Raw genomic sequence first — 16,834 nt, 5'->3', positions numbered from 1 at the left:
AGGAGAAGTGAGAATAATAACACATAAATTGAATGTTTTTTCTTTTCTCCAAAGGAATGTGATTTGGAAGTGCATGAACTACACTGTCAACGCAAGAAGGAGATCCTGCACAACCGATGGACAAAGGACGTTTACGAACCCTTGAAGAAAGACTTGGCTACGGCAATTGACAACCTTTCTTGGACATCAGTTGAAGCCAAAAAGCATCACATGTATAAATGTTACCTGCAATATGTCAACACTAAGGTTAGCACTCCTTCAACCGAGAACATTGTGCTAGAAGAAAATGCAGTCATCCATACTTTGAACATGTCACTTTCATGATTTTATATAGTTGAACATAAAAAAAATTTCATTTTTTTTATGTTCAACTATATAAAAAAAACATTATTTTTGAAACAACCTAAAAAAATAAAAAAAAAAATTTATGAAAGTAAAAAAATAATTTTCTGGATTTTTTTTATATCAATATAAATAATTTGTATTATTTGGAAAAACGTTTTTGTGCTAATTGTGTTACTATCAGTTTGATCGTTAATAACCAGTTTATGTGCAAGAAATATAAGTGAAGATGAATGAGAACTCAGATGTGGAGATATATCTGGATGATGAAGCTATTGAGGTTGTTCAGAAGTTTTTATTACCTTGGTGATACCAGTGGAGCATATGGAAGAGAATATGTTAGTGTGATTGCAAAAATTAAGAGTAAGTGACCATAACTAGCATGTGTTCATTGCAAGGACCAGTGGCCACATAAGTGTGTGAACTTAGAACAGTTTGGTTTTGAGGTGAGGGTTGTGATCATGTGAAATAGGCGTTGTTGTTGGTCCAAAATAGTTAAATAAAAGGAGTTAGATATTTTTAGTCATGGATCAGCTTGTTCTTGGACGTTGCATCATCTGTGTTTTGGATTAGTGTCAGTTTCTCGTTTTTTCTTCTTTTTTTTTGGGGGGGGAGGTCTAGTGAAGAAAAGAAAGAACTGCTGCTATTGTTAATATTAAGAATGAATGTCTTTGTTGTCAGTGAAGGCAAGAAAGAATGACTACTACTGCTGCTGATAGTAAGAGCAAGCACCTTTCCTGTTGTTGGTGAAGAGACGAAAAGGAAGAAAATAATCCGTCTCCCTATGTGAATACTTGAGAGTTGGCGTTTTGATGTGACTGAAATAAGAATTAATTAACCACATCTTTCAAAAACAAAGAGTATATCAGTGTATGTTATGTGATAATGTATGGAAGTGAAATCTGGCCAGTAGTGGTTGAAGACATGTGTTGCATGGAGAGAAATAATACAATGATATGATGGATGTATAATGTGTCATAAAGACAGGCTTAGATCTGATGACCTCAGATGAAGATTACTCTGAACAGGATATTGTGATGTGCGCTGAATGTAGCTGCAAAGAGAGAAAGAGATAAAGAGAGAAACAGAAATATAGTAACCAAAAAATATAGCAACCAAAAAGAGAGTATGTTCCTGAACTTTTTAGATGAGGATTGGTTATTCATATTATTTGGAATCTTCGGACTACTCTTCTCATCTTGAATATTATTTTCACGTTTCAGTCGATGTAACCTTCGACCTTCTTTAACCGTATCTTATCAAACTTGGGAATTTTCATGGAATTTCTTACAAAACTCTTTACTTATTTCACGGGGGTAGTATGTTCTCATTCTGTCAACCATGACTGTACAGACACCCTAAGTAATTCGCAACTGCTCTGGAAATAGCTTGTGTGAGTTAAGCCCCCTACAGAAAAAGTCATGATTAAGAACTGTGTATATGAGATCCCATGTAAATGTGAAAAACTATACAAAGCTGAGACATATCGTCCACTAAAAGTATGGTTAGAAGAACATCGAAAAGCTGTAATACATGGAGAGATTGAAAAATCAGATATGGCTGGCCATATCTGGAGAGAAAAGGGAAACCATCTATTATTTTGGGACAAACTAATGGTAGAGAGTAAGACGACTAAAAGAAGCTACACATATGATGGGTGACAATCAATTACTAAGTAGACATAGTATAGAATTTAACACGGTATGATGACTGGTAAATAATAGATAATATGCATACAATAATTAGTAAGTAATAATAATAATAATAATAATAACTACTGGGACCTGTGGAAATTCGACAGAGGACTCATTCATATGTAATATATTAATGTTGGTTTTCTGTAGATGTTCAGTGTAAATGGAGACACTGATATTATTGAAGCTTTTTTGTTGAAACTGCAAAAGTATTTATCTAAGCTAGCATGAACGCCCGGCAAAGCCTGGTGATAAAGTACGCTTAAATATGATATTTTAATTCTTGCAGATTTCGTATATATTATTATAGAGTTAATGTTCTATCGATTTTTATATATTACTAGCAAAAGTACCCGTCGTTGACTGGGTTCAAAAACAGCCTACACAAAATGGACTCTGATTTATGAAAGTATGATAGGTTATGAAAAGGAAGGGATGTAAATTTGGGTTGAATTTGGGGGTATCAAAACCAAAGCAAAATATGATGAAAGTAAAAATAAAATAGATAAACCCCATAATTTATTATACCATACCTGTTCACACTGAAATACTTATCACAATATTCTGTGGATCTATATTAAAAAACCTTGTTAAACTTTGTGACATATTTCCATTCTATGGAGGGCAGGCGCGAACGAACACCCATAATTTTATTATACAATATTTCTTCAAACTGAAACATAATTATCAAAGTATACTTATGCAAATAGATATGAAAAGTCTTTATTAAAGTTTGTGCCTACTTCTATTCTATGGAGGCCAGGCGCGAACGCAGACCCCATAATTTTATTATACCATCCCTATTTAAGTTAAAACATACTTATCAAAGTATTATTACGTACATCTATATCAAAAACACTTGTGAAGGTTTTTTTTAATTTTTAAATTTTATATTTCCATACTTTGTGGACTAGGCGCGAATGCAGACCCCACAATTTTAATGAACCACCGTTCTGCCAGATCAAACATATGCATTCCTGTGTCTCGATACATCTATCATTATATGTAATCAGTTTTTTTAAAATAGTCAACTATATAGGAGCCTATTCATGACCACACACACACACACACACATTCAGCTTTATATTCAGCTTTATATTATAGATAAAGTTGCAATTTAAAAAATAAAAAAAATATATCCATATGACTTGGGTATATTAGCTTGAATCGAAACCGAATTAAAAACTTATATATATATGAATATATATACATATATATGTAAATATATCTTCTATCTTTACTCCTTTAAATTCGTTTTTCTTTTGTGTGTATTATTCATATTAAAAACTCTCTTTTCCATTTATTTAAAAAGAAAATACAATTTGCTTATATATGGGTTGTGGGATTGCATTCACTAGCAAAAGATGTAGCTAATTTGCATATTCTTTTAAACATTCATTTTAATTAATTCTCTATTAATTTTTTTCGGTTTTCTAATGGGACGATCATATTTAGTAAACTATTACGTGTAATTATATTCATGCAGCTATTCTACATGACTTATACTTGCATAATATTAGCGTAAAAAGTTTACAGTAAACACAAAATTGTTTCCATATATATTTATGCATACATATATATTTTTGTTTAATCTATCTATCTATCTATTTATCTATCTATCTATCTATCTATAAAAGTGAACGTGTCTGTGTGTCTGTGTCTGTCTGTGTGTCTGTGTACATTTCCCTACGCAATAACTTTGTCAATTTTTAGTCCACAGACTCGAAATCTGATTTACAGGGTACTGAGATTTGGGATAATCTATGAGATCGGTTTTCGGCCAAAAATTTGGCTGTTAAGGGGTCAAAGTTCAACGATTTGACCTTTGGGAACTCTACCAAACTCCTCTGATAATTTGGGGTCTAAACACTTGAAATTTTATATATAGGTTCCTTGGACATGTATCTAACTTAATAACTTGATTTGAGCGCCAAACAATAAATGTTAAGGCGTCATAATAGGGGTCAAAGTTAAAAAAAATTGACCCTTCTTTTTTTTTTGCTCAGCATACACCTCCAAACACCCGGGCAACGCCGGGCACCCATTGCTAGTATATCTATAAAAGTGAACGTGTCTGTATGTTTTTGTGTGTACATTTCCCTACGCAATAACTTTGTCAATTTTAAGTCTACAGACTCAAAATTTGATATACAGGATACTGAGATTTGGGAAATGTGTAATTCGTTTTTTGGCCAGAAATTTGGCTATTAAGGGGTCAAAGTTCAACGATTTGACCTTTGAGAACTCTACCAAACTCGTCCGAGAATTTTGGGTCTAAACACTTGAAACTTTAGATATAGGTTCCTTGGACATATATCTAACTTAATAACTTGATTTGAGCCCAAAACAATAAATCTTAAGGGGTCATAATAGGAGTCAAAGTTAAAAAGAATTGACCTCTGCGGTCTCTACCAAATTACTCAGACAATTCCTGGTCTAAACATTTGAAATTTTACATAAAGGGTATTCAGAGAGCAAGCTTTTTAATCGGTTTGGGTCGAAAATGTTTAGTTACCTATATATAAATGTATGTATGTATGTTTGCATGTGTGCCTAAAACTTTCGACAGAGGCGACGGATTTTACCAAGATCAGTATCGTTTTGAAGTTCGACCATTCAGACGAAAAATACTGGCTAAAAACATTAATATCTTCACCTTCAACTGGGCACTTTTCTACGGGGAGGGGGGATCGCCTTTTTTCGCCGATATTTTTCAAAGTCATCCTCTCCTTTCTATTGTCTAGCCTTAATTTAAACCTACGTCACTTTCAGTTTGGCGGTGGTCGTAACGACAAAGACGTCAGATTATTTTTCCCCCGTTCTTTTCGTCCTTTGCGGTATGGGTTTGAGCTTGCCTTTCTACTACTACTTTTTTTTTTTTTGCTCAACACACACATCCAAACACCCGGGCAACGCCGGGCTGAAATGCTGGTCTATACTCCTATAAATTCGTTTTTCGTTTGCTTGCATTGATATTCATATTAAAATCCCTCGTTTCCATTTATTTAAAAAGAAAATACAATTTGCTTATATATGGGTTGTGGAATTGCATTCACTAGCAAAAGATCTAGCTAATTTGCATATTCTTTTAAACATTCATTTTAATTAATTGCGTATTAGTTGCTTCGGTTTTCTTATGGGATAATCATCTTTAGTTAACTATTACGTGTAATTATATTCATGCAGATATTCTACATGATTTATACTTGCTTAATATTTGTGTAAAAAGTTTATAGCAAATACAAAATTGTTTCCATATATATTTATGTATACGTATATATTTTTGTTTAACAAATTTTGCCTACCAAACTCCTCCTAGAGTTTTTGGTCTACAGACATGAAACTTCATATATAAGGTATTTGAATCCATACAAAACTTTATATTTGGGTTTTAGCCTGGAAAAATTGGTGCAAAAGTGTGAAAACTAAAAATATAAAATTTGCCAGGTGAAGGGCGAACGCCGGCATTACGAATGCATAACTTAGTAGCTATTGGTTCATGTTTTAATTTTTAGCCTCGCAGTAAACATGTTTTCATAGCCCAGTCATTGACGTCAGATGCAAAATAAATCGTGAGCTGAACGTTTTGGTTTTGATTCTCGGTGGTAGCGCATGAGTCTTTTTTTTTTTAATACTTTTTAATACTTTTTAAATCATTACTCGAAACCGAAACCAAAACTTATGAAGAATCTTTAGTAAAATTATTTATTACGAGAAATGGAAATACATAACAATTAAACGATCCGGATGTAAGCGCGACACACAAAAGAACACACATGCTATCGTAATTATATATATATATATAGATAATAATAATAATAATAATAATATATATATATATATATATATATATATATGCGGATTTTCTGATGCCAAAAACGATTCCCTTAATTATCTTTTTATTCGATTTTGGTTTAAGAAAACTCTTCCACTGTTGGTAGTAATAATAAAATGAATATTTATTGATTTAAACTTCCAGTAAAAGTAAATTCTATAGATCACCACCTTCACAAGTGTGTTTTTACATTTGAGAAAATATATGCACATTTAATTAATCGGAACAAAATAACAATTTTTTTTAGTTAAATGTTTAGAGATTTAGACAGAATCAGAATCAGGAATTTAGTATTGAATTGGGAAAAATATTGGAATCGTCCTATCACTGACATGTATATAATTTTCAGAGTGTGAGAGATTATATAATTATTTCCACAGCCAAACAACATCGCAGCTCACAGGGGCCATGGCAGTCAACAAACCGGAATCCAAGACTCGAGTTTCGCCCTCGTTTGGGCTCATCAGTAAGATATATCTGAACTCGGGATTCAAGTATAAAATTCCTACTTGTGAGACATCGGCTTGGGTTATAGCTGGTTGGATGACCGCGTCCCTTGTTCAGGATGAAGTAGGTCTATTCCACAGTCTGATTTCGCCGCAGTTTGCTTGATCTGCGTTTCTTGTGTGTGCCGTGTTTGCTCAGTTGGCAGAGTATTTGCTTCACATGCAACGGGCTCGGGTTTTGAATCCCAAGTTCAGATATGTCTAACTGATAAGACCAAATGAGGGCGAAACTCGGGTCTTGACTCGAGTTTTCCGACTGTCATGCCTCTTGTGAGCTGCGACGTTCTTTGGCTGAGGAAATAATATATATATATATATACACTCGTGAGCATAAAAAAAAAATGGGCCAAACAAATTTTATATATTTTATTGCACTAAAAGCTATATTGAACAAAGAACAATTGAACAGGAAAACTTAAACGAGACTAATAACACAGAACAAGACATTTACTTTAATAAATGCTCAGGATGGAATTGCATTCTCTTTTGATTTCTTTAAAAGATCAATCCTTTTAGACATGCTCTCAACCAAAGTGGAACACTGTGAAGAGGAGATGCTATTCCATTCACTTTGCGCAGCTTCCCACAGTTTGTCATTGTTCTCAAAAGTTCTTCCGGTCAATGCACGAGATATTATGGACCAAATATTCTCGATTAGGTTTAAATCGGGGCTTTGACCTAGCCAAAATATCACATCAATTGAATTATCAGAAAACCATTTTTTTGTGACTTTAGCAGTGTGTGCAGGGGCATTATCATGTTGAAAAATAATGTTCTGGGATATTTCCAGCTTCTGGATACTTATGTATTCCTTTGCATTGATGACTTCTCACATCTAATGAGTTCCCTAACTCCTGCTGCAGTAAAAATTCCCCATACCATTATTCCTCCATTCGTGTGTTTAACTGTCGTTTTTATGCAACTTGGCAAAAATCTTTCTCCAGCTTTTTAATTGCACCGTTCGGGAGAATCGGGAGCACTACTAACAAGAAAAAATCTTGATTCATCTAACCAGAAAATATTCCTGAACCAGTCTGTATCTTTCTTACCATAACACAAGAAAAATCTCTTTCTATCATTGATGTTCTTCTTAGATAAAAATGGTTTCTTTGTCTTCTTAGAAAAAATCCCATTTCTTTCATTCATCTAGATTTTCCAGCTCTGTTTTGAATCCTTTGCTATGGTCTACATAAGTTTTCTTTTGGTCCTTCAAAACAGTTAATTTAAGCCTGTGGTCATCCTTCAAAGTGAATGCTCTAGGGAGACCAGATCTAGATTTCCCTTTTACCAAGCATTCGACTTTGAACCTTTGACCAATTCGCTTCACTACAGAAAGAGATGTTTTCACATTTTCTTTTCTTAAAATATCAAAAATCTGCTTGTAAGTCATTTTGGACCGCCTTAATCCTGCAATTCGATTTTTATATCCTCGCCAAGATGCGGTCCTCCCATATTTAGGATTAATTTTTCCGCTTATTATTATATGCTATAATGATAATGATCTGCAAAATAAAAATTTTCAGTTAAAATTAACAAACATTCATGGAAAAATATTGAAAAATCGATTTCTTCCTTCTTTCACTCTTGGCCCATTCTTCTTGCTCATGAATGTGTATAGTAATAATATGTAATAATAAATAGTGATATTTACATGTAAATATAAAATAGGTTTAAGGGTTCTAAATTTTCTACTAGAATTGTTCACAAGGACCTGTGGCACAATGGTTAGAGTATCTAGAAAACTTCAATTGCAAAATGATATTCTCCTGAAGGTTGAAGGTTCAATCCTCAGTACAGATGACCGAAAATACAATTGCGACTTACTTAGGATGTCATGGCTGACAGAACGAGGGCATGCTACCCTTGTGGAGTAAATAAAGAGTTCTGTTTGAAATTACTTAGAATTTCTATCTAGTAATGGCTGACAGAATGAGAGCATGTTACCCTCGTGAAGTAAATAAAGGGGTTCCGTGAGGAATTTTGTGCAGATTCCTGAATTCTACAGAAAAATTCCCAAGTTCAACAAAATACACCTGAAGAAGGTTGGAGGTTACACTGACCGAAACATTGTGAAAATGACATTGAAGATGAGAATAGTGATCTGAAGATTCCAAATAATACAAGAAAGAGACTAATTTATATTTTGTCTTTTTAATTTTTATAGTTACCTTTGAAAATTCATATTTTTCTGATTCTAACGTGAACCAATGTAGCATATTTTTTCTAGTATGAATATATACGTAGTTATTGTGAGGTTAATTTTTGTGAACAAAAATAAACACTGTTTCATTTTGAACAAATTCTGAACTGGATTCATTCATTCTTATTGATCTTTGATTCTTCTTCATTCTTTAGGGCCATGTATTTCTAGAAACCTTTGACCCCAAGGAATATCCAAGGTACCCTTATTCTAGTGGTGTTCCTTCTAAGGTAAGTAATGATATCCATAACATATAGGGCAAGGGGTGCATGATTGGTACAATGGATACAATTATTGGTCCCTCGACAAAAGGAGGGTGGACCTGTAAATTCACTCGTGTCCGTTCGTCTGTTCACACTTTTCTCAATAACTACGCCTTAAAATATTTTGAAATTTTGCACAAACGTTAAACATGATATGAGTAAAAAAGTAACAGAACGGATTTTCTGAGAAAACTCTGGATGCGCCCCCTAGGGGTGCCTTTCAGGTTAAAATGGCTAAAATTAACACTTTTGTGCTTATTAAAAAAAAAATTGATGTCTTGGATTTTTATAAAACTTTCTGTATCTAACTGATTTCTATATAATTTTGTTTGTCTATACTTTGCGATAACTCTTAGGTGTGCCCAGGGGCTCTTTTAGGGCTAATAAAAACACTCCATTTTTAGGACTATTTTACTATATTTGTCCAAAATTTTCTGTGAATGTCTATTTAGCAGTTTTGTATGGTGCTAAACTCAAATTTGAATATGCTAATGGTTTGGGGACTTTGGGTCTAAATGGAAGGGAGCGCAAATGATGGACTTAGTTTTTTGCATGGTGCAGAACTCAAATTTATATATGTTAAGGCCTAAAACTGCACCGTTTGTTCATTTTCACTAGGATTTGATGTCTCCTGGGGACTTTTGGGGCTAAAGGAGGGGTGGGGGCAATGCTGAACTTAGTCATTTTTTATGCCTCGTTCACTGTGCACTCACGGGTGACTATGCATGCTTCACTTGTGAATTATGAAATTGATTAAATTGAATTTAAATCCAAACTGATCTACTATTGTTCAATGTCAGGACTTGGCTATTACACATAACACTTGGCGGGAAGAAATAAAAGTTGATTGATTGGCACAGAAACTTACCATTTCAAAAAAAAAGAAAAGAAAATAAGATGGTTTGATGCAGATACACCTACAGACACAGCAGGCATAAGAACACCTGTCACTGAATAAATAATAAAATGTATAAAATCACATCCTGTAGGGGGGGGGGGAAGGCTAGCTATATTAAAGGTATAGGCGAAATCCCAAATGTGTGTTGTAGATGTGGGTGCCCAAAAGTGTTATATTAACTGATTCAATTTAAGATTGAGAGGAAAGTGCTGCTCACTAGTGAGTTCTAGAGATGAACTTTCATTAACTCTTGTGTTCCTTCCACTCTTTCTAACTCAACTCATCCGCCACAATTAAGCAATAAAAATATGCCATTTTTATAATTGCTGCTTTTATTAACGCTTGCGTTTCCTTTCAATCCTTACAGAGAAGCACGTAAATAAGACTTGTGTCCGAAACAGGTGTACAAAAAATATAATCTTCCCTGTGCAATAAAAGGGATTGTACCAATTATTGAAAATGTTAAAATACAAAAAAAAAAAACATGAGGCAGCCTTAACGAACAGTAACATGCATTTATTAATGCAAAAACAAACAAAAACAAATAAAATGTCTCTGCACCTTTTTGCCAGAGTTGGCTTGCTAGCACTTGGTTGAGTCCTTTGCAACCGAAAAGCATAATATTATGGTTTTTTTTTTATTTTGTATCTTTTCTGATGAAAAAATGAGAGATTAAAATTTAATTATGAAAAGTGTCTTCTTTTCTTTGTTATTGCTGTTGTTATTAAAATTGAAACATAACATTGTGTAAGTTTCTTGAGGGGGGGTTAAAATGTTTTGTTGCTGGCAGCACAAGGTGAGGTTGAATGAATGGCGATTTTCTCATTCTATGCAGTTCCTTTTTTTGCCGAAGAGATTAACTCGTAATTAATTGTAATTCTTACAATTTCTTCTTCAAAATTTAGAAGAAAATGCAATGCCTACTTCTTTGTAAGAAGCCATAATCTCCCCCCCACCCCCCTCCTTTCTTTTGCTATCAAAATCCACCACTTTGTCGGCAAGGACCTCTTTTCTGTCATGCACTCTCTTCCTGATTGACTAGTTCCCAACTGTTCACATTTTTCTTATCTATTACCTCTAGGGTCGCCCTTTAGCAATAAGTTTCTTGTGACTTCATTGGCCTGCCAATTCAAAATGAAAGACTAACTCATGAGACGTTCCAACACCCTGTGTCAGAAAATTCCTGCCTTTTATATTAGACTGGATGTTTTGGCTTAAAATAGAGGAACATGTGCCTGCAAGTCTCCCCTTTATAATTTTTACATTAGTATGATAGAATATGTGAATATAACACTGTGCTTTTATTGTCATTCTGTTAAGCACAGTAGCAATATATAACATTCTAATCATGCACAAATACTGCTGGGAAAGGTATGAACACACAAAGCTCCCTACCCAAATTCTTGCCTCAATTATGGGTAAAATAGAAACTTTTGTTCAATTAATTGTATACAATATATTATTTACAATAGGTAAATAGTGAAAAGGGCATTTGAGTGAAGAGATTTCAGTGGTGATCTAAACGTTGGGGGTGACCTAAAAGCAGAATCGATGAAACCAAGTGACTTTTGGTTTAGAGGTTGGGGTGTACGGTCTCAAGCTCTTCTTGACTGACAACTGAAGCAAGCAGATGTGAAACGTTGCTGTTCTGAGAGCCCCAACTGAGGTGAGAGTGATCAGTACTGTTTGTTCCCCCTCCTCTATCTTTCATGCATAAGAAGTTGATCAGTTTTGTGTTTTTGTTTTAAATGAATCCAATAAAATAAAAAACAAGTATTGGCATACAAAGCGTGTCTCACAGCAGTGATCATGATGATGAGGTACAGATGAGAGGATCAATACAACCTTGGGTATATGATAGTTTATATACTCAATGGTAATGTGTAATATAACAAATATGTTTTAATATTATGTGACCTTAAAAGGGTTCAAGTAAAGGGAAGGTAGTATGTCCCAGAAAGAGATATATTTATTTGAAATAATTGAATGTTTTTTTATTTGTTTTGTTTTTTACATTAATTGAATAATCCAAGCTGGTAAGTTACCTCAATGAATGATTGTTTGTAGTTGTAGCTTGTAATATGATTAAGCTATAGACTTTTGGCATATTTTTTAACGTCTCGTTCATATTCATTTATATTTATGGCTTACATGAGTCAACCATTCTTGTGTGAAAGAACCCGGATAAATCCATATTCATTATATCAGAGGGAGGCCAAATACTAAGGAAGCTTGAAATAGTTTCTTTTAATATTTGTTTTAGTTAAAGTTATTGCATTTTTATGTCAATTATTCAATCAGTAGTAAATAAATTAAATCTGTAATTATCAAAGTTACGTTGAAGTGAGAAAAACACATAAAAATGTGAAGTTGTATCATAATTTCATTAATATGAATTTATTACCGTTTGGGGAAACGATCCCACATGGCCAGTGCACATGGAAATTTAAGATGGATAATGTCACTGGGAACGGCTGTTTACAATCAGTTTTGGCATATCATGTTATGCAAAGGTTCTGTGTCTGTGACTGGGATCAGATACAGATAAAGTGAGAAGTCGCAGTAGCATGTCATCCAAAGCTAGATCAGATTGTCTGAAGATATCGGCTTTCTAACTTCAATGCACCAAACATTTATATTATTATCTTGTTCCTTTCCCTTTGCAAAACTTAATTTAGAATTTTTAAATGACTATGTTGATTTTTAGGCCAAGTAATTGCAAAAAACCTTTACAAAATAAAAATGCTTTTCTTTCTGTGACCTTTTTTGACACCTCGGTAACATTAGTACATTAGCTGAGAGTTTTATATGAAATGCTTGGCATTTTAAAAAATAATGGTTGTATTTGAACAAATTCACTTGTCTACATGTAATCTCTCTCTATATATAAAGTTGGGTATGCTTACATGTTTGAATATATTTGAATATATTTGATTCATTCTTCAACTAATTAACCGATCCTTATAAATTTTGGAATACTACTTAAGGGGTCTAAATGTAGGCTATTTTTAATTTGATTTACTTGTATATAAAGGAGGGTGGAAGTCCTTCTTGAAAATTTAGATATTTTTGTTTTTTTGTGAGATTTTAACAATTGGTATTAGACATCAATTAATAAATATTCCTTAAATTTCAGTTTCTTTAGAGGACATAATATGGGCACAATTTCAAGAATATCAGATTTGCATTCAATTTAATCCATAGTTATTAGACACCAATTAAGCAAAATTCTTTGAATTTCAGTTTCTCTGGAACTTACACCTTAAATTTGAGACATTTTCTAGAATCTAAATGATATAATGGATTTGGATCAAAATTCGAATAAGGTTTCTAGACATAAAGTTTAGCAGCATTTTAAGCTTGATTATCATCTTTTTAAGGGGGTATAAAATTAGTGCTAAACTATTCTATTTAGGGAACTAATTTTACCCATCCTGAGACGGGCATACTATGGAGTACTGTTGTCATGTTTGGGCTGCTGAATCTGTGTCCTATTTTAAGGTTCTTGATAAATTACGGAAACATATCTGTAATGTGATTGACTCCATACCTTCTTCTTCTCTGCAACCTCTCTCTCACAGATGTGCTGTTGCTATTCTCAGTCTTTTCAACAAATACTATTTAGGCATGGGTTCCTTAGAATTGTCTGATCTATCATCTGCTTCCTTTGTTCCAGTTCGTTTGACTCGTTGGTCTAGTGGTCTCCATCAATTCATTGTTCATATACCTCATTGTAATACAGCTTCTTATTCTAGTAGCTTTTTTCCAAGAAATGCAAACTTGTGGAACTCCCTTCCTGCTCACTGTTTTCTTTTTACCTACAGTCTTGGTCTTTTCAAATTTATAAAAGGAAACTTATATTTCTGCGTGTGTGTGTGTGTGTGTGTGTGTGTACCTGGCTAAAACTCAGAAACTACCAAAGCTACACTTAAAAACCTTACATGTTATGATTCATTATGACCCCTGAAGTGTTTATGGTGAAATAAATACTCTAGTATGCATATCAGCAGTAATGGAAATTAATTTTAAAAAAGATATTTGGAATTGGAAATTAAGCTAAACATTTTTTGATTCCAATACACTAAAAAGATCTAATCCTTCCAATTCTGATCAATCATTCCAACACTAATATGTGTGTGTGGAAAAGAATAAAATAATAATTATTATTTATATATATATACATATACATACATACATACATACATACATACATACATACATATATATATATATATATATATATATATATATATACTAGCAAAAGTACCCGTCGTTGACTGGGTTCAAAAACAGCCTACAGAAAATGGACTCTGATTTATGAAAGTATGATAGGTTATGAAAAGGAAGGTTTGTAAAGAGACAGATTGGAATTTGGGGGTATCAAAACCAAAGCAAAATATGATGAAAGTAAAAATAAAATAGATAAACCCCATAATTTATTATACCATACCTGTTCACACTGAAACACTTATCACAATATTCTGTGGATCTATATTAAAACACCTTGTTAAACTTTGTGACATATTTCCATTCTATGGAGGTCAGGCGCGAACGAACACCCCATAATTTTATTATACAATATTTCTTCAAACTGAAACATAATTATCAAAGTATACTTACGCAGATAGATATGAAAAGTCTTTATTAAAGTTTGTACCTATTTCCATTCTATGGAGGCCAGGCGCGAACGCAAACCCCACAATTTTATTATACCATCCCTTTTTAAGTTAAAACATACTTATCAATGTATTCTTATGTACATCTATATCAAAAACACTTGTGAAGGTTTTTATTTAATTTTTAAATTTTTTATTTCCATACTTTGTGGACCAGGCGCGAACGCAGACCCCACAATTTTAATGAACCACCGTTCTGCAGGATCAAACATCCCCATTCCTGTATCTCGATACATCTTCTATCATTATTTGTAATCAGTTTTTTAAAATAGTCAACCATATAGGAGCCTATTCGTGACCAGACACACACACACACACACACACACACACACACACACACACACACACACACACACATTCAGCTTTATATATATATATATATATATATATATATATATATATATATATATATATATATATATACGAGAGATGTTCCAAAAGTAACGCCTTCTATTTTTTATTCTGCATTGTTATGATGATTGAACTTATGCATTCATAACCTGAAAATTTCATCTCTCTGTTGCACATATATACAGTGCGAGACTCCATGTAAGCAACCCTTGTCATGAGCGTGAATCAGAAGCAGAGATGCTTCATTGAATTCCTCCATGCAGAAAAAATTGAACCGATCAACATTCACCGGCACATGTTGAACGTTTATGAAGCCAATGCAGTTGATGACAACACAGTTAGGAGATGGGTTCATTGATTTCAGAGTGGCGACAGAGATGTGAGTATCAAAGCATGATCCAGAATTTTATGATCGAGACATCATATGGTGGTGTCTATTTAGAAAAATAAATTCTGGCACACAAAAAGTTGCTCGTTTTAATGGTACAATCCCATCTTTATAGTTCTTCCATATTTTAGTTTTTTACTTAAAAATAGAAAGCCTTACTTTTCGAACGACTTTCATATGTGTGTGTGTGTGTTAGTATTAGTGGTGGGTTGATACCAAAATATTTCCCGATTCCGTTCTAAATTTCTGATTCGATTCCCAATTCTGATTCCAATTCTTTTAATATTTATAAATATTTAATTAGAGACTTGTTTTTTTTTTTGTTTTTTTTTTTTTTTTGTAAATTTTCAAATTATTACATAAATCCCCGGGTAATTTCCTGGTATATTTTTTCTCAAATGTTTTCCTTGTAATGAATTGCAAATTGAAAGACAACAAAAGGTTTATTTTGATTTTAAACAAAGCCAAATTGTATCAGTTCTTTGTTAGTATACAACATGCTACTTGAAAGTTTTCATAAACAGTTGAAAATAGTCGACGATTGGTAGGTAAAATGAGAAAACGATGTAAGAACAAAATATTAACAAATCCCTCCCCCATTGTTATGAACGAATTTCTAAATAATAATGTTACTATTTGGAAAACCATTTTTAACATGGAGAGGACGTTGGGCTTTGTTAACTATTATGTGCCTTTTATTTTAATTATATAAATTTGGTGGGTTATTAAATTGATTTGCTTTGCTGTAAAAAAACAAAACAAAAACGAGATGCCAATAATAACAACTAGCGGGACCTGTGGAAATTCCACAAGAGACTCATTCATATGTAATATATTGATGTTGGTATTCATATGTAATATATTGATGTTGGTATTCATATGTAATATATTGATGTTGGTATTCATATGTAATATATTGATGTTGGTATTCATATGTAATATATTGATGTTGGTATTCATATGTAATATATTGATGTTGGTATTCATATGTAATATATTGATGTTGGTATTCATATGTAATATATTGATGTTGGTATTTATATGTAATATATTGATGTTGGTATTTATATGTAATTTATTGATGTTGGTATTCATATGTAATATATTGATGTTGGTATTCATATGTAATATATTGATGTTGGTATTCATATGTAATATATTGATGTTGGTATTTATATGTAATTTATTGATGTTGGTATTCATATGTAATATATTGATGTTGGTATTCATATGTAATATATTGATGTTGGTATTCATATGTAATATATTGATGTTGGTATTCATATGTAATTTATTGATGTTGGTATTCATATGTAATATATTGATGTTGGTATTCATATGTAATATATTGATGTTGGTATTCATATGTAATATATTGATGTTGGTATTCATATGTAATATATTGATGTTGGTATTTATATGTAATTTATTGATGTTGGTATTCATATGTAATATATTGATGTTGGTATTCATATGTAATATATTGATGTTGGTATTCATATGTAATTTATTGATGTTGGTATTCATATGTAATATATTGATGTTGGTATTCATATGTAATATATTGATGTTGGTATTCATATGTAATATATTGATGTTGGTATTCATATGTAATTTATTGATGTTGGTATTCATATGTAATATATTGATGTTGGTATTCATATGTAATATATTGATGTTG

The 16,834-nt window shown here is 32.6% G+C and overlaps 1 protein-coding gene across 6 annotated transcripts in view; it reads left to right on the top strand.

Annotated features, from left to right (window-relative positions):
- Nucleotides 1-16,834, top strand: part of LOC145249606 (uncharacterized) — a 127,859-nt gene that overhangs the window by 93,459 nt on the left and 17,566 nt on the right. For 5 of the 6 annotated variants that reach the window (XM_080111317.1, XM_080111319.1, XM_080111316.1 and 2 more), the window contains exons 6-7: nucleotides 55-246; nucleotides 8,733-8,807. In XM_080111317.1, coding sequence (XP_079967443.1) covers nucleotides 55-246; nucleotides 8,733-8,807 — 267 coding nt within the window. The remainder of the gene's footprint in view (nucleotides 1-54; nucleotides 247-8,732; nucleotides 8,808-16,834) is intronic. The other variant, XM_080111321.1, reaches the window with a different exon arrangement.

The sequence above is a fragment of the Euprymna scolopes genome, chromosome 28 (assembly GCF_053919585.1).
Source record: "Euprymna scolopes isolate OS-2025 chromosome 28, ASM5391958v1, whole genome shotgun sequence".
NCBI classification, from domain to species: Eukaryota; Metazoa; Mollusca; class Cephalopoda; order Sepiida; family Sepiolidae; genus Euprymna; species Euprymna scolopes.
This window is presented reverse-complemented; position numbering and strand designations above follow the sequence as displayed.